At 47.1% G+C, this 26,105-nt stretch overlaps 1 protein-coding gene across 2 annotated transcripts in view; it reads right to left on the bottom strand.

Moving 5' to 3' along the window:
• Nucleotides 1–3,535, bottom strand: part of GCH1 (GTP cyclohydrolase 1) — a 32,073-nt gene extending 28,538 nt beyond the window's left edge. Inside the window, exon 1 of one of the 2 annotated variants that reach the window (XM_026654306.2) lies at nt 2,881–3,535. In XM_026654306.2, the coding sequence (XP_026510091.1) occupies nt 2,881–3,226 (346 nt within the window). In that variant the 5' untranslated portion in view covers nt 3,227–3,535. The remainder of the gene's footprint in view (nt 1–2,880) is intronic. The other variant, XM_026654307.2, reaches the window with a different exon arrangement.
• Between the last annotated feature and the right edge of the window lie 22,570 nt (nt 3,536–26,105).

Below are 26,105 nucleotides of genomic sequence, written 5' to 3'. Positions count from 1 at the left end.
GTGGGGTTTAGACACTGGCACAGAGAAGAGACAGATGGCTATCATGGAACGTCTCAGTTGACTTTACATGTTGGTCCCGGGCTGATGCCCTGTAGCCAGATAAATGAGAACCATCTACCAGGCAGCAGGCAGGGTGATAAGAGGAAAATTAGGACTGGGAGCTCTGAAGTGGGCTGTAGACATAGAATATCAGGGTTGTAAGGGACCTCAGGAGGTCATCTAGTCCAACCCCCTGCTCAAAGCAGGACCAATCCCCAACTAGCCCCTTCAAGGATTGAACTCATAACCCTGGGTTTAGCAGGCCAATGCTCAAACCACTGAGCTATCCCTCCCCCATCTCCAGGTTTATCTTTCTGCACCTTGCTGCTTGTAATAACTAGCTCTTTTTGAACTGCCTTTGAGTTACAGCCATGTAAGTCCCCATATCTGTACACCTCTCTCAGGGACCCAGCATTCAGCACCAGCATGCAGATAAGTTTTCATTTGCGACAGAGTTTTACTCTGTTTTTTTAAATTATTGATGTGGAACTTCCACACTTTCCATTCATAAAATCAAGGTTTTCTGCCTAGGCAGTGTTCTTACAGAATAAGAAATAAAGCAAGACTGTCAGGAAAGTTACACACGTATAGTTACAATCTATATATTTGCTCAGCTAACTCTTTGACCCCTCGTCAAGAAGGGGGGCGGGGAAACGAGGCATAAGTCTGTGAGTATAAAGCCAGGTTTGAAAAGTGTAGCAGATACCTATAAGCTGAAGGACTAAATGCACTAGTGAAAGGCAAGGGTGAAATATTCCACTAGTGAAGTTTAAGGGCGATAGCCTAATGAGATGTGCAGTCCCATATGCCACACATGGCTGTGGGCAAGGTGCTGTTACTGAACCCTTTGGGGTGCCTCCATTTTCACATAATGAACTGGGTGCAATTACTGTAAGAGTCCATGTGCCTCTAGCTACTGGAAGGGAGGAGATGGCTTTTGTCCCTTCAAAGCAGCAATGGGTTTGGTACGAGAGAAGGAGACACACTTTCTCCTCCAGTCTCTTTTTTTAGTTTCTCCTCCCTTGCGAAGAATACCAGTACCTGCTGCCTCTGCTGTGGTTCAGCTTTCCCATTCAGCAACAGTATGCCACAGGCACAGCTCCTGACTGTGTCACTGACAACATAAGGGTCTGGATAGCAGCCATGAAACTGACCATGATCTGGTTAGTTTCACGATGCTGTTGCTTGACAATGCTATGAACAAAAGTAGACAGTGGAGCTGTGGACTGTAGAAGACAATTATATTTGGTTCATGTTTGCTTATATTTGGTCCTTTGCAAAAGTTGACATTTGAATCCTACAGAAATTGCTAATCTACCATGTACTCACTTGAGACTGGTGAGCAGCAGTGAGATTTTCAAACCCTTGTACTATTATTTGTGTTAAAGTGGCATTTAGAGTCCCCATTCAGGTTAGGGCCCTATTGGTCTAGACACTGTACGGGCATTGTAAAAGTCTGTCTCTAAGCAGAGAGTTTAGATGGGTGTGTGTGGGTGGGTGCGTGTGCACCTCAATATTCTTCTTGCTTAGCCCCGTCAGCACTATTTGAGTTTAAAGCAGACACCTGGAAAATTTAGCTGCAAATAGTTTGCAAGGTTAGGGACTAAAAAAGAAGAAATATTGAGAAAGCACGGTTTCTCACCTACACCCTGGATAAGTCAATGTAAAGTAGCACTAAACTGACAATATTATGGTGGAGCAGTCATGAGACAATAGTTAAGTTACATCAGAGATTTCAGTTTATCAACTGTTTACGGAAAACAAGATCATGGAGGCTTCTATTAAATTTGCTTACTCTGGCTTGCTTATCACCTCAAAGCCAATGGGCAAACCTAAAAATCTACACAAGTCTCAGACAACTGAGCCAACGGGGTTAAAAAAAAGCGCACAAGCTTTCAAAAAGCAAAAAACCCACACTGCATGATGCAGTGAAAACTGGCAGTACCTGGGACCAGGTAGACAAAACTGTCAGATGTGTTCAGCAACCCTGGTAAATATACTCTACTTCAGTCAAATCAGGGTAGGCACTGCCTTCACTACCTACCCTGAAGTCTCCAGGCATCATGAGATCCTTACGACATCCCCCCCCCCCCCCTAATTAAGGCACACCTGATAAGAGGAAGTAGACATTTTTAAAAGCAGCCTACAGACCAGGAACCTCTGATTTCCTGCATGATCAATGACATGTTTTTCCCCTAGGAGTTTCCCCACTCTCTCTAGTTAAGCTGGCAGCTCTTTGAGTCAGCAGAAAGTAGAGTTTTTGTTTGAAGGCTACTGCAGTGATGTGTTTCAAGAGTGAATTTTCCCTCAGTGATTTATTGAGCACATGTCTGCTCCACTACTGCAAGGAGCTGATATTTCACTCAACTTAATCAAAAGTAAACCTTGGAATTGGGTGGCTGGGGGGAAAAAAAACATCCTATTTGATTCCATCATGGATGAGACACTGAAGGCAACTTTCCTGTATTTCCTCACCTCTGAACAGGGTCAGAAGTCCTGAATGTGTTACTCGAGTAGCTGGATTGCTTTAGGCGGTGTGCAGTTTTTAAGATAAGGAAAGTTTTCTGGATTTAAGACAAGTTTTACGCTTTCTGCCTTTTTCCAGGGGCACTATTTTGCCCTAGCCTCCAGGAATAGCCCTGTATCTTCCAATCCCTCTCTAGCCCTCCTGCTGCTGGAGTAGACCCCTGCACCCTCCAACTTAAATATCTCAGCAGGTCACCTGATCGTGGAGACATCCTGCACCCATAGGGTCCTCATAAATGATAGATGTCCTGGTTTGGGGGATACCTGCACCCATCACCCACAGTGATGACAGGGGCACCCCTGCACCCCACACACCTCCCATACCTGAGATGGTCTCCTGGTAGCCCTTGGTGAAGAACTGCATGGCGGTGGCTGCCCTCCAAGGGGTCCTGAGCAGCCCCTGCCGCTCGGGGTCCTCGCCCAGCGAGCGCAGGATGGTGGTGTAGGCGGCGGCCAGGCTGGGCAGGTTCATCTCGTTATCCTCCTCGCTGCGGGTCCTTTCCTCCTTCCAGTTGTCCAGGCACTGCGAGCTGGTGCCCTGCGAGTAGCGGGGCTTCTCCAGGGGCCGGCTCGGAGCGGGCGGCGGCGGCTGCTTCTCCTCCAGCGCGTACCCATTGCAGCTCACCGTCCGCGGCGGCTGCTCCAGCTTCCCCTTCTCCATCTGCCCAAGGACTCGGTCCGTGCGCCCGGGACTCGGGGGGGGCCGGGCTGGGAAGGAGAGAATCAGGCTACCCCCGGGGGAAGGGGGCCCGGACAGCGCTGGGGCTGGGGGAGTCCGTGCGCACCGGAGGGGAAGGGGTGCCCCGCAGCCGGGACAGGGGAGGGGAGCGTCTGCGCCCAGGCGTGCCGCGTCTCCGTGCGCCCCAGCCCGGGGAGAGGGCTCGGAGTCCGTGCGCTCAGCGGGGGTCCCCGCGTCCTGGGACTCCGAGCGGGACCAGGGTCACCTGCGGGCTCCGCGTCCAGGACTCTCGGCTCGCACTTCCCGGCACGGTCCCTCTCTTTATAGCGCGCCCGGCTCCGGTCGCGGGGCCCGCGCCGCTGCCATTGGGCGCCCCGGCCCGTGCGTCACGCGGCCCCGCCGCCTATAAGAGGATCACGGCCCGCGGGATAAAGGAGACGGAAGCAAAGGCTGCCCAACAGGTTCCCTGCCCCAGGCGCTGGGGGCGGGGCGGATCCAGCTGTCACTGGCCGCGGGGGTGGGAGCTCTGCCTGGGGGCGCCTCATGCCTCGGCAGCCGATGCCCTAGTACGCCCCAAACCAGGGTCTTTAGTCCTTGGGCTGTACAGTCTGGCTCTAGATCCAGCTGCTGGTTTCAGCTGTATGGGCTGGGCCGGTTGCAGTGCCTTGATACGGAGAAACTGCTAACGCCCGGGGGCAGCAGCTTGGGAGCAAGGTAACTGTACAGTTAATGCTGCCCTCCAAGAGCGATCTCACCCTTCGCTGCAAATTGCTCAGAACATTATACAAATAGACAATAAAGCATTTCCGCTTATTGTGCCATCGCTCGTAAGAACAAACATTCACACGATGAGGACTGGCTTTAGATTAGGGGTGTTGCCTTGACTAAGATCCCACCCACACAGAGAGTAAAGAGCAAAGTCAAACCATTCAACATCCCTAGGGACGCTCCACTCATCAATTCTTCTCCTGCCTCTCTTCAGCCTTAACTCATTGTGGGTCGCACGGTATTAGGGAGCTGGCATGGCTTTCATGAGTGACATTAGACATAGCTCAGTGTGGGGTTTGGTTTAGGGTGACCAGTCAGCAAGTGTGAAAAATCAGAACGGGGGTGGGGGGGTAATAGGAGCCTATATAAGAAAAAGACCCCAAAATCAGGACTGTCCCTATAAAATCGGGACATCTGGTCACCCTAGTTTGGTTGCCTGTAAGTGAAGTTGGGGGGAGGGGTCAGATTGCAAGTAGTCGACAATAGGTTTCTCTGCCATGCTGAAGGAGAGTTGTGTGAATGAATGCTCTGTAGTAGTGATTGTTTGTCGTTTGGCAGTTTTAGGAAGAAGTTAGTACTGAAGTCTGCATGTGCAGGCAAGGTCATATTTAGGGGCAGGATTAAGGTTGTGGGTTGGTTGCTCAAAGTGAAAATGTGGGTGGAGTGGTCTAGTTTGGTGGTTTTCAACCTTTTTTCAGTTGCCCACCCCTAAAAAAATTAAAATGGAGGTGCGGACCTAGGGTGATCAGATGTCCCAATTTTATAGGGACAGACCCAATGTTTGGGTCTTTTTCTAATATAGGCTCCTATTACCTCCCATCCCATCCTGATTTTTCACATTTGCTTTCTGGTCACCCTATGCAGACCCCTTTGGAAATCCTAGACACAGTTTGCGGACACCCCCTGCCCCAGGATCCGTGGACCACAGGCTGAAAAGAGGTTACTTACCTGTAAATGGAGGTTCTTTGAGATGTGTGGTTCCTATTTGGATTCCAAACGTGGTCATGCATGCCATGCACTGGAATAATTCATAGCAGTGTCCGTTGACACGCATGGGTGTTGTCCTCATCTCTGCAGCTGAGGCTATAACAGGCCGTGCAGGGCGACACCGCTCCAGTATCCCTCTTTACCGCTAAGCAGCGTAGTCCTCAGCAAAGGGGATGGAGGGAGGTTTTGGAATCCAAATAGGGATCACATATCTTGAAGAACTCCAGTTACAGGTACGTAACCTCTTCTTCTTCTTCTTCAAGTGATGGTCCCTATATGGATCCCAACTGTGGGTGAGTAGGAAGCAGTGATCGGTGTGGAGTGTGAAGACTCGCAAGAAGTCACAGTCTGTAGTACGGCACAGCCTATGGCCGCATCCGCTGCTGCTGCTGGGGCAATGGCGTACTGAGAAGTGAAGGAGTGGACGGAACTCCACATGGCTGCCTGGCAAATGTCCTCCATCTGCATCCGCGTGGAGTGAGCAGTGATTCTAGGAGGTGGAGGAACATTAGAGACAGTGTAGCATTCGTGAATACAATGGGACATCCATTTGGAGATGTGCTACGAGGAAAGAGCCTGGTGTAAGGAGACCTTGTCGAAGATGGTGTGGAGGGGTCAGCCATCATGGCCGCCAGTTTGCTAATTCGTCGTGCCGATGTGATGGCCACCAAGAAGATCATGTTCACTGAGAGATGGGAGAGCACATGGCGAGGGGTTCAAAGAGTGTCCTGGTGGGGGCAAAAAGAGCAATATTAAGGGGTAGGTATGAGCACCGAAGGAAAGGTGTTGAGCAGACCTTTGAGGAAGCAAATAGTGGTCGGGTGTGTGACAACAGAGGTACTGTCCATCGAGGGGAGGAAGGCATGGGCACCGTCAGGTGGACCTGGATGGAGTTGTGGGGAAGGCCCGACATTTTGAGTTGGAGAAGGTAGTCTAGTAGGATAGGAATGGAGATGGAGTGGGTAATGGTGGCAGCGAGGCCAGGCAGTGAATTGTTTCCATTTCGCCTGACAGCAAGTCCTGGTGGATGACCTCCTGCTGTGCATGAGGACATTGCACATTGGGGTGGAGCACACCCTGTCTATGTGCAATGTCCAGATACCAAGCCATGAAGTGGAGCAGGCTGAGGTTGGGGTGCTGGAGGCAACCCTGCACTTGTGTGAGGAGATCTAGGTGTGTGTGGACCACCAGCAAATTAGGGGTCGGGTGGGTGAAGAGGAAGTCTGCTCCCTTTGAAGGGACAAAGTATTACCTCTCTGCCTGTTTGGTGGTAGGGGCACAGGTCCTGGATGGGACCTACCCTTGTGTCCATGGCCATGTTTCTTATGTTCTTGGCAGGTCTAGAGATGTTTGGCTGGGGCTCGTCCCTCTCCAGGCGGCAGGGAACCACACCTCCTTGCTACTTCCTTCCAATTGCTGACGGGGAATTAGCCTAACCACAGGAGTCTCTCGCCGCACCAGCAATAGATGAAAACACAGAGAGTCATTTGCACCCGGCCCGTGGTTGGCGGGCAATAGTGAGGCAAGGGCTCGGGTCCTCAGGCAGGAGCTGAGCAGCAGTTCATGCAATTAGCAAGCCCAGGCCCTGGGTCAGGGCTGGGCAGCAGAGAGTCAATGGCTCAGGCCCTCAGGCAGGGGCTGAGCAAAGGCAGGTAAACAACAAGCCCAGGCTCTGGGCTCCAAAGGGCCTGGAGAGGGGGAGACTGCCACCCTCAAGTTGGGTGGCAGGGGGGGATGCAGGCCCGCCCCCTCCACTGCATTCCAGCCCGGGGCCCTCGCAGCAGCAAAAGGCCCGCTGCTGAGTCAGTGGGGATCTTGGCCGCAACACACTGACATGGGTTCTGGCAGTGCTGCTGCCAGACTCGGGTCAGCTGTCCCTGGGCTACTTCCAAAACTCCCCCTCGGGAGGTACCTGTGTCTGGATGGTGTCCTCCGGGGGGGTCAAGCACCATGGGGTCCTCTGGGTAACTGGCGAGGGGCAGGCTGGGCAGCTCCTCTGGGCACTAGTCGCCATTAGGCATCGGCAGGTCAGGCCAGTCCTCAGTCCGCCACAGGTCGCCGGGGTCTCCCAACAGGGAGCTAGCCCGGAGGCGTCTGGCCTCTCCAGCAGCTGCCCTCGAGTGAGCCCTGGGTTGGGCTTTTATACTTTCTGTCCTGCACCTTGACCTCTGGGGGACGGGCGCAGGACTCGCTGGCTCCACCCACTTTGGTGTCCGAAGGGGCTCGTCCCTCTCCGGTGCGGCGGGGAACCAGACCACCTCGCTACAGCGGGGCTTGTCGGACCTCGGCGGTACTGACGGACCCAGCGCCCAGGAGGTAGATGGAGGAGTGCTCCCTGGCAGTGATGGACTCCACTCTGGTAGTTACGCCAGTCATGGATCCAATTGCACAAGTGGGCGCATAGCCTCTTCCATGAGGAACTTGTGGAGACGAAGTTCCCATGTGCGGGACAGGAATGAACGGCAGATGGTGCAGTTAGCAACCACGTGAGCTTCGCCAAGGCAGTACAGAAACCACAGGTGCTCACCGCTCACAGAGAACGAGTGTGGGCACAATGCACAGTTTTTGAAGCCGACTTGATAGGGCATAATCCCTGGGATGGGAGATCTCTCCTACAGGGGATGAACTCTGGTAGACAGCAAACCCAACCAACTACAAAAAACAAGAAAAACACTATTGAGAACTATTTACAAGGAAGAAGAACGGACAAAGCACTCTCTTAGCTAGGCTAAGAGTGTGGGGGATCAGGGGTTCTGATCAGGGCCGGCTCCAGGCACCAGCCCACCAAGCTGGTGCTTGGGGCGGCACCTGGAGGGGGGCGGCGCGGCGCTCCGGCCCCCGGGAAGAGCGGGGCCACGGCCGGGCTCGCCGCCCTCCCCCCGGCGCTCTGGCCGCCCTCCCCCCCAGCGCCCTCCCCCCGGCCACCGGGGGGGGAGAGAGGAGCCCCCGCCGGGGCTCGCCGCCCTCCCCCCGGGGCTCCGGTGTAACACCGGCCGCCCTCCCCCCCGCGCCCTCCCCCCGGCCGCCGGGGGGAGAGAGGAGCCCCCGCCGGGGCTCGCCGCCCTCCTCCCAGGGCTCTGGCGGCAAAAAAGCCTCAGGCGGCAAAAAAGCCAGTGCCGGTCCTGGTTCTGACTCAGGCCATGCGACAGTAAGAGGGAACTGGAGCAGCGTCATCCCACATGGCTCTTATAGCCTCGGCTGCAGACATGAGGATGATGAACAACATACGTGCACGTCAACCGACACTGCTATGAATTGTCCCGACTCCAGAGCATGGTGCGCATAGGGACCACCAGGGCCGGCTCTGGCCGCCCCAAGCAAAAAAAAAAAAAACCGGGGGGGCCGGACGGGCAACGCCGGGGGGCGGGGGAGGGAGCAGGCGGGAGAGAGAGAGAAGGGGGCGGCCAGGGCTACAGCAGGGGCGCTGCCACGCGGCCCCTCCCACTGCGCCGCCTCCTGCCGCCTGCCGCGAGGGCTCCACTCCGGTCGGCGGGGAGGGAAGGAAGAGGAGTGCCCTGCAGAGCGCTCTGGTTCTCCGCGCCGCCACCCCCTACAGGGCGGAACAAGAACAACAACAACAAAAAAGCGGCCATGCCGCCCTAGGATTGGGCAGAATGCCGCCTCCAACAATCTGCCGCCCCAAGCACCAGCTTGCTTAGCTGGTGCCTGGAGCCGGCCCTGGGGACCATCACTTGAAGAAGAATCACTGTTCTATGGTAATGACAACCTGTCGCAGACCCCTTAGACATAGTCTGAGGACCCCTTGGATCACAGGTTGAAAACCATTGGTCTACTTCATCAGACCAGGGGCCCCTGAGTCTGATGTACAATATCCCTTAGAAGAATGTTACAGTTTAACTCCAGAAACTTGACACAGCCAGAAAATGCAATGTTAAGGTAACATCTCCATTACTTCCAGACAACCATAACTCTGTCCTCTTTGGGATGCCATGAGAAACTTGAGTGTCACTACTTTGTGCTTCTATAATAGACACTACCATTATATCAGTGTCCAGCACAAACAGACAGGACTCTGATTTCACATAATCCAAAAAGTCCCTCCATAAAGCCCACCAGATACTTATTACTGTTCCCGTAGGGACCTAAATGGATGCACTAAGCTGACTTTATTATTTGCGTTCTGTACAGTGAAAGACTAACAGAGCTTGGGAGTCCATGGGCTTGGCCTACACACAAGTTTTGTACCAGTATAACTATGCCAGTAGTGCGATATTTTTTAAAGACACTATCAGTTATACCAAAATAAGCATGCTTATATTGGATATCAATCTCCTTCCTCTATGGGAATAAGCTATACCTGTATAAGCACACATATACTAGACGAACTGTTCACATTAAGCAGTATAACTTCTATGTTTAGACAAGGCACTAATGTTGCCTTTCCTGGAGCTTCCATAAGGAAATTATCCAATTAAGAACAGAAAGGGGATTGTAAGAAGTTGGGAATGAGTCCTATGGCTGTCTAATACTAAATGAGAAATGGGACAGTGCTTTCAATCCTTAGTCACCATTTCTATATAATTAGTTACATCACACTGAAGAAAAATATCCCACAAAGCATAACTGTCAGGTGGTAGAAACAGTCACTTACTGCTGGGGCTCAACATTCTGGAGGAACAAACCCACGGATACACTTCAGCAGGCAATTTTCCATGTATTATTAGATACAAACTTACCAAATCTGTTACTGTCATCCCTACAGGGGCAGAGTTAAGGTTATCCAAAAATATTGTGTGGAAAGTGTCACCTTCACTCTGCATGTCCTGGTTCTCAAGTTCGGGGCAAGGGGGCTACTTGCTAAATTAACTTTCTTTTAAGGGAAGCACGTGTGTAAGCTAAGTTGGCACTTCCTGGTTTACATGCAAACTTGGAGATTTAAAAAGGTTAATATTCAAGAGGTACAGGGAAGAGATGATGCTGTTGTGCAGATGCAACCTTAACAAAACTATGTTAAAATTTAACCCTAACTTGGTTTTGGAGAGAGAGAGAGAGTGAGTGAGAGTGATTGAGAGGAGACTGGCAGGAGAGAAGGAGGAGAATATAGTCATGCCTGACTAACCTAATTGCCTTCTATGATGAGATAACTGGCTCTGTGGATGAGGGGAAAGCAATGGATGTGTTATTCCTTGACTTTAGCAAAGCTTCTGATACGGTCTCCCACAGTATTCTTGCCAGCAAGTTAAAGAAGCATGGCTGGATGAATGGACTATAAGATGGATAGAAAGCTGGCTAGATCATCGGGCTCAACAGGTAGTGATCAATGGCTCATGTCTAGTTGGCAGCCGGTATCAAGCAGAGTGCCCCAAGGGTAGGTCCTGGGGCCGGTTTTGTTCAATATCTTCATTCATGATCTGGAGGATGGCGTGGATTGCACCCTCAGCAAGTTTGCAGATGACACTAAACTGGGAGGAGTGGTAGATATGCTGGAGGGTAGGGATAGGATACAAAGGAACCTAGACAAATTAGAGGATTGAGCCAAAAGAAATCTGATGAGGTTCAACAAGGACAAGTGCAGAGTCCTGCACTTAGGACGGAAGAATCCCATGCACTGCTACAGACTAGGGACCGAGTGGCTAGGCAGCAGTTCTGCAGAAAAGGACCTAGGAGTTACAGTGGACGAGAAGCTGAATATGAGTCAACAGTGTGCCCTTGTTGCCAAGAAGGCTAACGGCATTTGGGCTGTATAAGTAGGGGCATTGCCAGCAGATCGAGAGATGTGATCATTCCCCTCTATTCAACATTGGTGAGGCCTCATCTGGAGTACTGTGTCCAGTTTTGGGCCCCACACTACAAGGAGGATGTGGAAAAATGGGAAAGAGTCCAGCGGAGGGCAAAAAAAATGATTAGGGGGCTGGAGCACATGACTTATGAGGAGAGGCTGAGGGAACTGGGATTCTTTAGTCTGCAGAAGAGAAGAGTGAGGGGGGATTTGATAGCTGCTTTCAACTACCTGAAAGGGGGTTCCAAAGAGGATGGAGCTCGGCTGTTCTCAGTGGTACCAGATGACAGAACAAGGAGTAATGGTCTCAAGTTGCAGTGGGGGAGGTCCAGGTTGGATATTAGGAAAAACTTTTTCACTGGGAGGGTGGTGAAGCACTGGAATGGGTTACGTAGGGAGGTGGTGGAATCTCCTTCCTTAGAGGTTTTTAAGGTAAGGCTTGACAAAGCCCTGGCTGGGATGATTTAGTTGGGGATTGGTCCTGCTTTGAGTAGGGGGTTGGACTAGATGACCTCCTGAGGTCCCTTCCAACCCTGATATTCTATGATTTAAAGTTCTCCTTATTCGTATATGCAATACTAGAGTCTATTTACAATGTTACTGCAACCGCATAATTATAGTTTTGAACTACACTGAGGCAGTGATAGTGTGACACATAACATTAACCAGAAAGGTCCTGGGCACAGATTTTCCCCCTCTATAATCATGGCTAGTTTTTATGCCCTTTAACATGAAGGACTAACAGTGCCAGCTGCTATGTAAATTTGCTCACACTGCTGAGCCAGTAAAGTCAATCCTTTGTTATTCCACTGCTGCAGCTCAGAGTTTACTGAGGGGCCTGCCAGTTGTGCAGATTTCCACCAAACCTCCTTTAGGGCTAGGAGGGATCTCCAAGAGCATAATGTGTTTTTTTTTTTTAAATCTAAACCAGTGGTTCTCAAACTGTGGGTTTGGACCCCAAAGTGGGTCGCAACTAGGGTGACCAGATGTCCCGATTTTACAGGGACAGTCCCGATTTTTGGGTCTTTTTCTTATATAGGCTCCTATTACCCCCCCCCACCCCCTGTCCCGATTTTTCACACTTGCTGTCTGGTCACCTTAGTCACAACCCCATTTTAATGGGGTTGCCAGGGCTAGCTTATACTTGCTGGTGCCTGAGGGCTTCATTCCTGGGCCTAGGGACCCAGGTTACAGGCCCCCCTGCCTGGGGCAGATGCCTTTGGGCTTCGGCTTTGCCTCTCCCCAACCCTCCGACCGGGGGCTCAGGCTTCAGTCCCCCCTCCTGGTGTTTGGGGAAGTTTTGGCAAACCAGTAAAGTGCCTAAACCACTATTGTGTATTGCTAACAGTAGTCAAGTTAGCAGGCCATACTGAACCATTCTTGCTTATTGCTAACAAAAATAGCTAAGTCAGCAGGTCATAAATTGGTCATGCAGCGGCCTCAGTGTAACCAGACAGGAGGGGCGGGGGTTTCAGGTGCCACAGACAGAACAGCTTGACCCCGCACCCTTCCTGCTAAGAGTGTTGCTGATGCATGTATTGTAAAGAAACAAGAAGTCTGTTTCTATGTGCCCCCGGGAATGTTTGTCAGGGCCCCAAGGCATGGACACTCTGGAAAAAAAAAATCTCTGGTTAATTGGCAATCATAAAGTGTCTGATCTTTTAATGCTGCTTGCTTAGCAAGTTTTCTTTAAGGGATATGTCATTGTATTACTAATGTATAAATAAGGGGGAAAAGTTTGAGGTAATTGGACTTCTCAGGAGGGGCTCTTCAGGGACGCTCCCTCTGGACGCATCTTCGGGTCCCCACCGGCAGACGGAAGCCTGGCCAGCTGAAGCCTGTCACGGTGCCACTCGAAAGCCACGCTCAGCTTCGGTAATTATCGAGGGTTGGGGGTGTTTCACTAACCTGTTGCGGATGTGTAGAAGTGCTTGAGACTAAGTAAAGTTTAGCTTTAAGTAAAAGCACTCATGTTGTCCTGTTTGTGCCAGCCATCTATCGGTCGGACGGCCATGTCTCCCTTGATTTATTTCCTAATACCACCTCGCACAAAGTAAAGGTTGCTGAGAGCTTTGGGTTAAAACAACCTCGGGTAACACTGGGGTCGCATAGTAATTTTTATTATCCAAAGGGGGTCACAGTGCAATGAAGTTTGAGACCCCCTGATCTAAACTATGATTTATGTTGTCTCTGGGAAGGGAAGCTCTGCTAGTTAATCTCACCACAGTGCACTGATTTAATCTTCCATTTCTCTTGGATGTGCAGTTATCATGTTAAAACATCAGCTGGCCACAGCAGAGGTATCAAGCGGTATACAGGTGGGTGGTGCTGGAAAAAACAACTCCCTCCTTACTTAAGAGGTAAACAAGAGACAGCCAGCAGGATACCGTTGCTCAAATTGGGTACAGGCTAGAATTAGGTCTGTGGAGGGGAGATGGTGGCAAACTCACTTAATCTCTAGAGTCCCACTTTCCCCAGGTAGACCAGGACAACCCACCCACTCCCAGCATGGTCATTAAGTCTGTGGTTGAAGAAAAAGCCCTTATGTAGCTTGTGCCCAGACTACCTCACTGAGAAAGACTGTGGCTCTCTGGCCACCAATGAGCATGGAAGACAAATCTTAGCACCAGCAAGTTAACTCCAAACTCTGCTTCCTCCCTTTAATTTCCTGTTCTCCTGCTTATTTCCTCCAGCTGAAGGATCTATCCTCTCAGCTTGACATTTATGGCTAATGTTGCAGGGGTGGAGTCTGCTAGCCATCTCATTAACCCTTTCCTGCCCTGGGCCTATGGGGGAGGGGGACTGCATTGTGCAAATAAGAAAAGAAGGGACTATTTATTGAACCTGGTTTTTGTAAGTACAGAGTGGAACGGGGATCTGCAGTGTGCAATGAAATGCAAATATGCTCTTACGGGATGGTAAAGTACACAGAGTGTGTACTCCATCATATATTATCATAACCATTAAATGATTATTTATTTGTATTGTGACATCACCCAAAGCCCTCAGCTTGGTCTAGGGCTGTGGTTTTCAACCTGGGGGACCGCAGACTATGTCTAAGGGGTGCACAAAAGGTTGTCATTACCATAGAACAATGGTTTTCAACCTGTGGTCTGCAAACTATGTCTAAGATTTACAAAGGGGTCCGCACTTCCATTCAACATTTTTTAGGGGTCCACAAATGAAAAAGAGGTTGAAAACCACTGGTCTAGTGGATTAGATGCTAGGCTATATCTCAGGAGACCTGGATTAGATTCCCAGCTCTGCCTTTGACTGACTATGGTCAAGTCGCTTCACTTCTGTTTCCCATCCCTGCTGCAGTGTTTCCAGCTCCCCTGATACTTGGTCTTTTCCTTAAAGCCCCAGCTCTTGGTGTCAGGGGATTACATGATACTCTCAGCTTTCTTTTTTTTTTTTAAAGTAAGTTTCTAGCCTTCATGCTTATGGAAAAAAGCCTGAAAACATTGCTCACATGTATCCTAAAAGGTCAATAAATAAAAAAAAAAAAATAGAACACCCCAATGTGTTATAAAATCTCATGGTTTTTAAAGTAATTTCATGACATTTGAGGTCCTGAGTTACGATTTTTGAACATCTGGTAATACTGTATCTGTCTTATTTATTTAGACAAAGCTTTTCAGGGCAGGGGCCATTCTCGGATCACATGTTTGTGCAGGATTTAGCACACCAGGGCCCTGATCTGGGGCCCTAGGCATTACTGAAATACAAATAAATAATAATTGTGCTGTACAAATACACCATCTAGGAACACATGATCCCTTCCCTGGGAGCTTAGTGGAGATGGGACTAAACTGTAAAATGCCAAACCAGATTTTGAGCTCTCCAATATTCAGACCTATATCAAGGCTTAGATACCATAACCATAATAAACAAATCAGTGTGCTAGCACCCGTGATGTGGTAGGAGCCTTCTAGCTATTCAAGAAAGGATGGTTCTTCCCCAAGGAGCTCAAAGGCTAAGGACAGACAGATGGGTAGGCAGATCAGGGGAAAAGGAACAACTATTAAGTTTTTTTTATACAAGTCATAGACAGTGATAGGCACCTTAGAAATATATTAGATCTGCGGTTCTCAAACTTAATTGTACAGTGACCCCCTTCTGACAACAAACATTACTACACAGGTGGTGGGGGAGGGGGGCAAAGCTGAAGCCCAAGGTCTTCTGCCCTGGGCGGGGGGCATGTAACCTTAGCCCTGGGCAGTGGGGCTTGGGCTTGGGCTTTGGCCCTGGGCCCCTGCAAGTCTAACACCAGCCTTAGGGTTCCTGACCCACAGTTTGAGAACCCCTGTATTAGATAGATAGATTAGATAGATAACATACATACACACTCTCCACCCTAAGTTTGGGGGTAGTTGGAGCTGCTGAGATTTGCTTCAGGCCCATTTCTGAATTCCAGGTGGCTATTGTTTATCTGTGACCTCTCCTGTCTCTCTCTATTTCTGCAAGCAATGGCCAGCCCGTGCCTCGCTATGAAGTCTCTTGAAGCAGTCCAGGTAAGTTTTAACCTTTCCCAGCTTTATATTCATGCTAATAGCTTCTTTTGTCCTGTCTCACATGGGGTCTATCTGCCAGCATTCTCAGTATCAAGTACTGTAGTTTGCCACCTAGGAAATGGTAAATGGTCAAAGACAAGAACAAGGCAGGGAAATGTGTCACAGATACAGATTTTAGAACATGACTCAATTTCCTTCATCCCCCTGCTAGCACCAGCGCTACATTCACTAAAAACAAGGCAGGAAACAGAAACACCCAAATACCATGGCTCTGATTTTGACCTCAGTTTGCACCAGTGTAAACACAGAGTGGCTCAGTTGAAGTAAGTGGAGTTACACTGGCATAGAGGCAGTATGGGAGCAAAATCAGAGCTTCTGTTTTTATTGCTCATGACACCGGATCAGGAATAGACACGGCTGACAAATGGACATGGAATCAAATCCCAAACTCGGGTGTATAACCCAATCCTGGGGGAAGATACCTACCTCTGACAGATACTTGACGGGGGTCTATCTTGATTTTACATTTGGCAACATTTACATAGCTTGTCATACCAATAAAATCTCATTGAATTGAACTGATTCAAATTCTAGAACATCTGGCTATGTAAGCTGTGCCAGTGCCCTTAGTGCAGATGTACAGATTAAGGGCCTAATCCAAAACTCATTGAAGTCAATGACAAGACTACCACTGATCACAGTGGGTGTTTCACAGGTTAAAGATTTGCTCTGAAGGCCCTGCTTTATTTCCTCTAAGATATATAACTATATGATAAGCATTTGAAAGACTATTTTAATCAAACAAAAGATGCAAGTAAATGGGGATAGGAATGAAGAAGAGGTTATTAAACCATCATTGTGTACCGTGACATGCCTAATCTTTTTCAGTTATTTCTTAGAAAACATGAGAACAAAGTTGTGCATGAGTCACACTTTTATATGCTTAGGGATTCTGGGGTCTGGTTTCCATTTTTACTCATGTTGATTGTTCCTTTTTCTGGTTACTGCAAGTGCCTTGTGAATTCCTAGAAGAACCCATTTCTATTGGTGTTTGAGTTGAGTCTGCAGAAGTCTGAGCAGGATCTTGCACTGCCTTCTGAATCATCAAAGTTTTAGTGTTAAGTGTATTTTTAGTGATCTGGGTGTACGCCATACACTGGCCATAGTGATATGTAGTGTCATAAGATAACCTACTGTATAGAAAACTTTACCTGTCTACACCTAAGTGCCTCAAGAAACCCACCACTCTGCAGTGCAGTACTACTAATGGATTGGTGAGTACATGTATACTATTTTATACTTTATTCATTTTATTGTATTCTAATTCTTTGAAAATTGGTATTCCATTGGTAAGTGTAACTCTTAGTTAACTGGATAACAAAGCTTTTACTGTATATTGTTTGCAGGGTTGTTGTAGCCAAGGTCCCAGGATATGAGAGAGACAAGGTGGGTGAGGTAATATTTTTTTATCGGACCAACTTCTGTTGGTGCAAGAGACAAGCTTTCAAGCTTCACAGAGCTCTTCTTCAGGTCTAAAGAAAGTGTCTCTTCCACCAACAGAAGTTGGTCCAATAAAAAAATATTACTTCACCCATCTTGTCTCTCTAATATATTGTTTGCATCCTACATTCTCACATGGCGTGTAATCACACCAAAGAAAGCTGCCTTCCATGATGTTATGCATATCTGAAAGGCGAAGCACAGGAACCATGGAAAGGAAGTGATAGACTGAAATTTACATTGGACAGCATTAAAGCACAGGGTAGGTATCTTGCCCTTTTCTGATTGCTTTCTGCAATGTTTAATTTTTAAAAGTGATTCTTGAAAAAATTGACACAGGAAAGGGATGTAAAGCTGCAAAGAATCTAACCTGGATTGTATGCAATAATAGGAAAGAATCTTCATCACTTCTTTCCTCCTCCCTGTATAAAATAGCTCCTTAGTCAAATTGTTCCTTGCATGAGTTATTCCTGTCTTGGGGACTGAACGTCCCCTGCCTCTAACTCACAGTGTTTCTTTCTAAGGCTACATCTTCACTACAGCACTTGCAGCTGCGCCACTGTAGTGCTTGTGGTAGAGACGCTCTAAGCCGATGGGAGAGAGTTCTCCCTTCGGCGAGAGGCGGTAGCTATGTTGGCGGGAGAAGCTCTCCTGCTGACATAGCGCTGTCTACACCGGCACTTTGATCAGCATAGCTTATATTGCTCAGGGGAGGTGGATTATTCACACCCCTGAGTGACATAAGTTATACTGAAGTAACCTGTAGTGTAGACAAGGTCCAAGAGTTCTTTGTTTGCCCCTATATAATGGGAAAGGAGTTCAGACCTAGACACCTGAAGATCACCCAATACCTTTGCAACATCCATGAGGAGTTCTTGTGTTTTCACACTGGCTCCTCCCTAGGCCCAGCCCCCACATAAACACAGCTCCAGGGGATTCTCACACCTCCAGTCAGGATTTCCCATCATGATGGGTGGACAGGAAAAGAGGGACTCCATACATCGGGGAGGACAAACTACGAGCTGCAGGCTGTATCTGGCCCATCAGGGAACGGGGAACTGCGGCCAATGGGAGCTTCGGGGGTGGTACCTGCAGGTGAGGGCAGCACACAGTGGAGCCGCCTACCCCACCCCACCCCCAGGAGCCACTGCCGGACATGCTGGCACTTCCAGAAGTGGCGCGGGGCCAGAGCAGGCAGGGAGCCTGCCTTGGCCCCGCTGTGCGCTGCTGCCACCCCGGGGCCGCTCAAGGTAAGCCGGGGTAAGCCCGCACCCCAATCCCCTTGTCATAACTATAAAGAGAAGGGTAACAGCTCTCCTGTGTACAGTACTATAAAATCCCTCCTGGCCAGAGACTCCAAAATCCTTTTACCTGTAAAGGGTTAAGAAGCTCAGGTAACCTGGCTGACACCTGACCCAAAGGACCAATAAGGAGACAAGATACTTTCAAATCTTGGGGGGGGGGGGAAGGCTTTTGTTTGTGCTCTCTGTTTTGGGGGTTGTTCGCTCTTGGGACTGAGAGGGACCAGACATCAATCCAGGTTCTCCACATCTTTCTGAACAAGTCTCTCATATTTCAAACTTGTAAGTAAACAGCCAGGCAAGGCGTGTTAGTTTACCTTTGTTTTCTCAACTTGTAAATGTACCTTTTGCTAGAGTGTTTATCTCTGTTTGCTGTACTTTGAACTTAAGGCTAGAGGGGGGGTCCTCTGAGCTCCTTAAGTTTGATTACCCTGTAAAGTTATTTTCCATCCTGATTTTACAGAGATGATTTTTACCTTTTTCTTTAATTAAAAGCCTTCTTTTTAAGAACCTGATTGATTTTTCCTTGTTTTTAGATCCAAGGGGGTTGGATCTTGATCCACCAGGAGTTGGTGGGAGGAAGGAGGGGGGATGGTTAATTTCTCCTTGTTTTAAGATCCAAGGGGTTTGGATCTGTATTCACCAGGGAATTGGTGAAGAGTCTCTCAAGGCTACCCAGGGAAGGGAATTAGCTTTGGGAGTGGTGGCAGCGGACCAGATCTAAGCTGGTAGTTAAGCTTAGAAGTTTTCATGCAGGCCCCCACATTTGTACCCTAAAGTTCAAAGTGGGGAAGCAGCCTTGACACCCCTCCTGCACCCTGAACCCCCTGTCTCGATAGCATTTGGGTCTGATGGGGTCACAGAGAACAGCATAGCGTGCTGTGGAGCCAACACTCCCTCCTCTCATCCTTACATTCCCACCCTATCGTTTTTTTTGGCTCTCCTCCTCTCCTGGAAGAGAAGGAGAGGCATTGGCTTTTTGCCGCAACATTAATAATTACAGTAGCAATAAGTGGTTGCTTTCACAGCTACATCAGTTTGTAGTCACCCTGATGTTGCATGCTGTGCCACTGCCTGTTTTGAAAGGACAATCAAGAGGAATGGCTGGATCAATTAGCCTTATCTGGCACAACAATAAGTTTAGAATAAAACACGAGTATGAAGAGCAGAGTCAGCGGACAGAATGCCAACTACAACTTTGTAGCAGATAAGGACAAGACATGCTCAACGTCACATTGGCTAGTCACAGTCCTTGCTGATTTGTCAAGTTTTTAAAGAGTGGCTAGAAGGTACCTCTAAGATATTTGCCCCAAAAAGGTGCCAAACTTGGTGGATTACACAAAGCAGAGAAAAGAGGCATCACCGTGGCAAAGATAACGCAGTGACTTGCGAGCGCAGACCATTTTGAACTGCACAAAGCAAAATGAAACCTGCAGCATTCCAAGTTCTTGGCTGATAAGGTGCTGAAAAGATGCACCTCTGTCCTCTGAGGGTATAGAATGCAAATGTGAGGAGGAGATGTTCATTTGAGGGGAAGTGAGGCAAATCTGCCAAAAGCATTATTGCTCATTTAAGGACCTGATCCTAAGCCACTGACGTTAATAGGAGTCTTTCTGTTGACTTTGGTGGGCTTTGGATGAGGCTCTTGGGGTTCAATCTTGTGAGGTAAGGAGCACCCCCAATTCTGACTCAAGTCCATGGGAGTTGAGGGGGCTCAACACCTTTCAGGATTCAAGCTCTTAAAAGAAACAAATTGTGCAATGTTTGCTAATAAAGAGACTCTCTAACTGTCCGCTGTATTTTCTATTGCCATAATATACCATTAAAAGCTCAGATGAGAATAGGAGGTTCAAATAAATGCTGCTAATAGCATTTAAGCAGAATTTAACTGGAATGTGTAAGGTGAATAATGATATACACAGGTGTACATGTCGAATACAGCGATAATCAGTGACGATGTCACAAAGTACTTACCTATGTCCTATAGACTATTAAATACACGCGGAACGTTTCACTCAGCACTATGATTCATCAGTCATTTGGATCTGTATTTGTCAGTTTAAAGAAACATTGAGTTAAATGTAGAATTCCAGCACCTAGAATAAAAAACAAAATAGATGAGTATTTTAGGCGCCATATGCCCCATGTGGCCTACTTCTCCCTAGGGGACAGGAAACACTGCAAGTTTCCACTCACAGTTTTCCTATAATGCACCCTCTTCATTAACTTACCTGCAAAAGTCCTCGTGTTAAAGGAGAAAATGATGCTACAAAGACCAATTTTGCTCAGCCCCATATGCTCCAAACCATACCACAGAGCTTTGGGGCAGGGACCATCTCTTTGTCCTGTGTTTGGAAAGCACCTAGCACAATGGGGTCGTGGTAAATAATTATCATAATGAACACAGGAGAACCCCCCCCCCAAAAGGAGCTACTGGGGGGGATGGTGGAAGGATCGGGGGTGAAGCTATGGAGGCATAGCTTCTCTCTTACCCATTTCCCCACACAGATCTTCTGGTATTAAACAAACAACAAATATAAAATACATTAAAATTAAACCGCCTGGTGTTATAAACGTTATCAGCTGATTACAAGGTATAAAAATTGTAATCTGAAAACAAATATAATAAGGCAACTCTGTTTACACCAAATATTATAACTGCTCTTCCCTTAAAAGCAGCAGTCTTCTATAAACCTTCATCTAAAACAAGATCAAGCCTTTGACTAAAGGAAACTAAAATAGTAGTTGTGTCCCTGCATCTCTCTGCTCATTTACTTTGTGGCATTATCATCCTGGGATCAATAATGTGATTTGTACACTGGACAGTTTCCTGGCAACGCACATCTTGGAACTATTCTTGTGAATTTCCTCTGTCATTCACGTCCAATTGAATCTAGCATCAAGTGGCTCATTTCACAACCTTGGTGGATATTAGTTTTGCGTGGCTTTGGTGAATGAGGGAGCATAAGATTCTCCTCTTTGCTACTGCTGTTAGTTTTCTGCAAAACTGTGTAAACGCTTTCCAAAGAGGATGGATCTAGACTGTTCTCAGCGGTACCTGATGACAGAACAAGGAGTAATGGTCTCAAGTTGCAGTGGGGGACGTTTAGGTTGGATCTTAGGAAAAACTTTTTCACTAGGAGGGTGTTGAAGCCCTGGAATGGGTTACCTAGGGAGGTGGTGGAATCTCCTTCCTTAGAGGTTTTTAAGGTAAGGCTTGACAAAGCCCTGGCTGGGATGATTTAGTTGGGGATTGGTCCTGCTTTGAGCAGGGGGTTGGAGTAGATGACCTCCTGAGGTCCCTTCCAACCCTGATATTCTATGATTCTATGAACAATGTAGTAGCCTATCGTTTTACATTATGGCAGTTTATTCTTCCAGTGGAAAAAGATATTTTTTTAAATGAAAGCTTAGTACTTTGCATAATGTAGAATGCAGCAAAAAATTTGGAGACCTTAACTTTGTGGGATACACACTTCCTTCTTTCATTCCTGTAGTTTTCTCCCAACTCTTAAATTGTCAGGTTGAGGGGATGATTTTGCTGTATGTGTTTCGTTGAGAGCCTTAGTCTTTCTTGTATGAATTGCAGTTAAATGCAAGGCCTGTCTTGTCCCTGCCTGGCCCCTTGGCCTGGATTAGGCCAACCTGAGAAAATGTGGAGTGATACAAAACAGGCCAGGGACTTCATTAAAGGAACATTTTCACAATCATGAGCCATGTCGTCGTCTTCTACCAGCTCAGGATCTGTCCCAATGTATTGTTAACAAGCCATGGTCTTTACTAATAATGTTATTGATTATTTAAAATACCTACAGAGAGAGAGAGATATTCATTTGTACTGGGCAAATATGATGCCAGGATGTACAGCACTTGTATGGGTGCTTGCAAAACCTTTAAGATGGGATTTTCAAAAGCACTTTTCATTCATCTATTTTAATTTAAATCAGGAGTTTTACCATTGGCATTTACCAAAGTAAATGCTAAGCACTTTTGAAAAGTCACTCTTAAGTTAAAAGTAATGTTCCTGGCGTGGTTTTGCAGTAGGCAGGCAGGAAGCTGATTAGCCTGCCTCACTAAATTTCTACCAGTCCAGTTCATTGTTCTACGTTTTCCATCATTTCACTTGTTCGTTTTACTCCTTGGTAGACTGCCAAGCACAATGTTGGTACCTGGCACGCTAGGAATGAACATGTGTCAAGTCAGTACTTCTGTAGCAGGGTTTGCACCAATCTAGAGCAGCAATGCTGCTGTGCTTGGTCTTCATTTATTTCATCTTGGGACCTCAAAACACTTTGCCAGCAGTATACAACTGAACTGAAGTGGGAGAAACAAAGTGCAGCTACCTCTGAAATGGATTATCACTCTCACATACATACATCGCAAAAACCACAGAATGGCAGCTATTGTTACCCACATACACCTTTATTTGTTTGTTTATTTCTCTGGCAAGAGGAGGCCACAGGTAGGTAAAATAAGGTTCCGTTGCTCTCAGTCTAATCGCTCAAGGCCAGAATTGAGCCCAATGCCTTGGAAATACTATAGATAGGAGAGGTAAGATAGGATTTTTTTTTTGCCATCCATTATATTTCAGTAGAAAAGTTTCAAACATTCTTCATGAAGTGTATTTCACAACATGGAGAGGATATGGCCTAATGTGAAATAGCTCTGACTAGCAAACAGGGTGTGCACTGTTGAGCCATCTCATGAGGGGTCACATTTCCTGCCCTTTTTAAGACATGCTTCTATGGTACTATAATCCACGTGCACAGGAGGGGGCATGCTCATGGAGACTGGATTTGGGACACATTTCACACTGGAAAAAAGATGAAACCAGAAACATCGTGTCAGACTTTGCTGTCTCAATGCTCTGAATCCATCCCCACGACAACCTTAACTGGCAAATCCAGACATTTCACTTAAATAACCACTCTGCTGCTGCCATCTAGTAATAACACATCCCAAATTAGTTAACCAAGCTGTCCAAGCCCAAGCACATTGTTACAGGCTATTGAAATGCCAACATTGGCCAACTCCAGAGCAGCCGCTTTTTTGAAAGAACTTACAGCCCTAGCCCTGTACGTTGAACATACATCTCAGTCATGTTGCACTACTCATTCTTACAGCAACAAAAAGGGGAAGGTAAGAATTAGAAAAATAAGTAACTATTGGGTAATCAGTAAACAGAAATGCAAAAGAAATCATGAGTGTGCTGGGAAGGAGCATGTGGCTTATTGGAGTGCCTCAGTGAGTAACCATTGCAGCAGAACATAAAAACAGCCATACTGGGTCAGACCAAAGGTCCATCTAGCCCAGTATCCTGTCTTCCGACAGTGACCAATGCCAGGTGCCCCAGAAGAATTGAACAGAACAGGTAAACATCAAGTGATGTCGCCCATTCCCAGCTTCTGGCAAACAGAGGCTAGGGACACCATCCCTGCTCATTCTGTCTAATAGTCATTGATGGACCTATCCTCCAGAAACCTTGAAGAACTGATAGATTTTCAGAAACCCAATTTAGGGAGGGTCTATTTTAGCTAGACACAACATGCAATGTTAAGACAGTATTTAAATGCACAGAACCAAGTTTATCCTTCATGTATAATACTAGAGAACACTAGGAAGAGCCCTGAGCATCCCAAATGACACAGGCAGTGGAGAGTCATTTTTCTTCACCTAATGGAGATGAGTGTCTTAATTAAAAATTGCATTGCTAATTCACTGATACAAAATGATGAGAAACTTCTCAGTCAAATGTTATTCCATAAAAGAACCTTCTCATTTGAACTCCCATGCAAGTTAGGAAAGAAAATTAAGAGGGCTTAAAAATCCTTGTATTAAAAGGCATTGTGACATTACCCCAGGGTACACACTGCACTGTTGAACAACTGTGTCCCTTCAGTTTTCCAGCCTGGGGTGCCTTTCACACTGCTTTGCTGTGAGAACAACCGCTCCTGATCTGCTCTCACACCGCCTCCAGCATGTAAATTACTCCCAGCTATACTGTATAAGATCTATGGCAAACCACTCTTGAATTACACTGCAGAGCAACACCGCAAATTCCCAGTCCCAGACTCCCCCCCGCCCAAAATGTGCAGCTTGTACTGCCCAGCCCTCTCCTGGACAACACAAGCTCATATAAAGTCTATCATTTTATTAACAGAAAACGATATGCACAAATCCTGTTATCAACACTTCAGTCCAAACACACTGGTTTAAATAAAACAAATGTGTTAACTATAGAAAGATCGATTTTAAGTGATTACAAGTAGTGAGGCATAAAAGTCAGAATTGGTTACAAGAAAATAAAAAAGGTAAAACACAACTAATATATAACTTAACAAGCTAAATGAATTCAAAGCAAAGGTCTCTCTCACCACATGCTTCAGCAGTCTTACTGGCTGGATTCCATCCAGCTAAGATGCCTCCCCTAGTTCAGTGTTACTTTCCTTGTCCTGCAGGTGGTGTTGATGCTGTGGGCAGAGAGAAAAGGGGTATTTTGGGGCATCTGTTCCCCTTTCTTATAGTTCTCTTTTCCTTTTCATCATCTCCAGCTGGGGCTCAGGAGACAAAGTCAGTGGGGATGGGAACCTCCAGCTGTTTGTTTGACAAGATGTAAATTTCTTGCTCAGACCCTTTTTTCCTGTCAAAGAATGGCCACTTAACCAGGTGATAGTTCATTTGATTTTGTTGACACCTGGCTGAGGCATCAGTCTGCCTTTTGTCTCTGAGGAACTGGTTTGGAACATGTCTGAGTAATATCATAGATCATAGAATATCAGGGTTGGAAGGGCCCTCAGGAAGTCATCTAGTCCAACCCCCTGCCCAAAGCAGGACCAATCCCCAGACAGATTTTTGCCCCAGATCCCTAAATGGCCCCCTCAAAGATTGAATTTACAACCCTGGGTTTAGCAGGCCAATGCTCAAACCACTGAGCTATCCCTCCAGTAGAAACTTATAATTTTACATACAATGTTGCCACACAGAGTTTACCAGGACAGAAATGATCAGCAAATTATGACTTTTCAAATGATACCTCACAAGGTATACTTTGCACAAAACATATCATAGTCTTGTAAAAGGGGTGAACATAGTGATACAGACTGTCACAGGTATAAACTCTACAGTATTTTATTTGACTATGTATTGTTTAAACATCATGGATATTTAACATCCTGGACATGGGGTTGATTATTGCTGTTATTTAAAGGGCAGTGAAAGAAAACAATGTGGATAAATTAAATATGCTGAGGACTACAGATACTATATTATGCTCAGGAGTCTTCAGATTCCAAAAAAATTAATCATCACAGACTTATGTAAAACAAGTGGCTAAGAAATTGGGGCGGGAGAGGGTGAGGAAGAAAGAAGAAATACCAGGCTTTATTTTTGCAAGTACCTTGGCAGTACAGGCCAGAGAAAATAAGACAAAGCAAGCTATGCAAAGTACATTCAGCAATTCTTTCTGAGCCCAAGCATCATCCTTGGTGCCCTCAGGCGGCCCACCTACCAGATCATTAAACAGATCTATGAACCAAGTGCAGAGGCTGAGTCTGGCAGACATGAATTTGTGCCATTGGGGAAAAAGCACATTTTTCTTCACTCAGAAGACAACACACAGACCTTCGAAGCCTCACTTCTCTGGGTTGGAAGCTCCCTCAGTTTGTGTTAATTTTAAGGAAGTTTAACTCTTTTCTCTGATGAAGGATTTTGCTCTGTGTTTGAATGAGGCATTTAAAATCTCACCTTTTTAAAAAAATTTAAAATCCCTCAGTCCGATTGGCACAGATTGAAAGCCTTGCATAATTGTCTTGTTTTGGACTCAAATATTATGGAGCAAGTGCTTGGAAGGCCAAAGAAAATGTTCCTTAGTAGGATGATTGGTGTATTTTACTTATTTATAGCACAAATGTTTCTCTCGAAGAGGTGTGTAGGTTATGAAATGCAATAATATGCCTGGTATTCAGGTATATTTTGCCTGTGTTTAATTTAATCTGATTTTTAGGGTGGCTCAGTACTGTAACTCCCATTTGAAGTCAATGGGTCTCAGCATG

The sequence above is a fragment of the Terrapene carolina genome, unplaced genomic scaffold (assembly GCF_002925995.2).
Source record: "Terrapene carolina triunguis isolate 2854851 unplaced genomic scaffold, T_m_triunguis-2.0 Scaffold189, whole genome shotgun sequence".
NCBI lineage: Eukaryota > Metazoa > Chordata > Testudines > Emydidae > Terrapene > Terrapene triunguis.
Note: the sequence above shows the minus strand (reverse complement) of the source record. Positions and strands in the feature narration are given on the sequence as shown.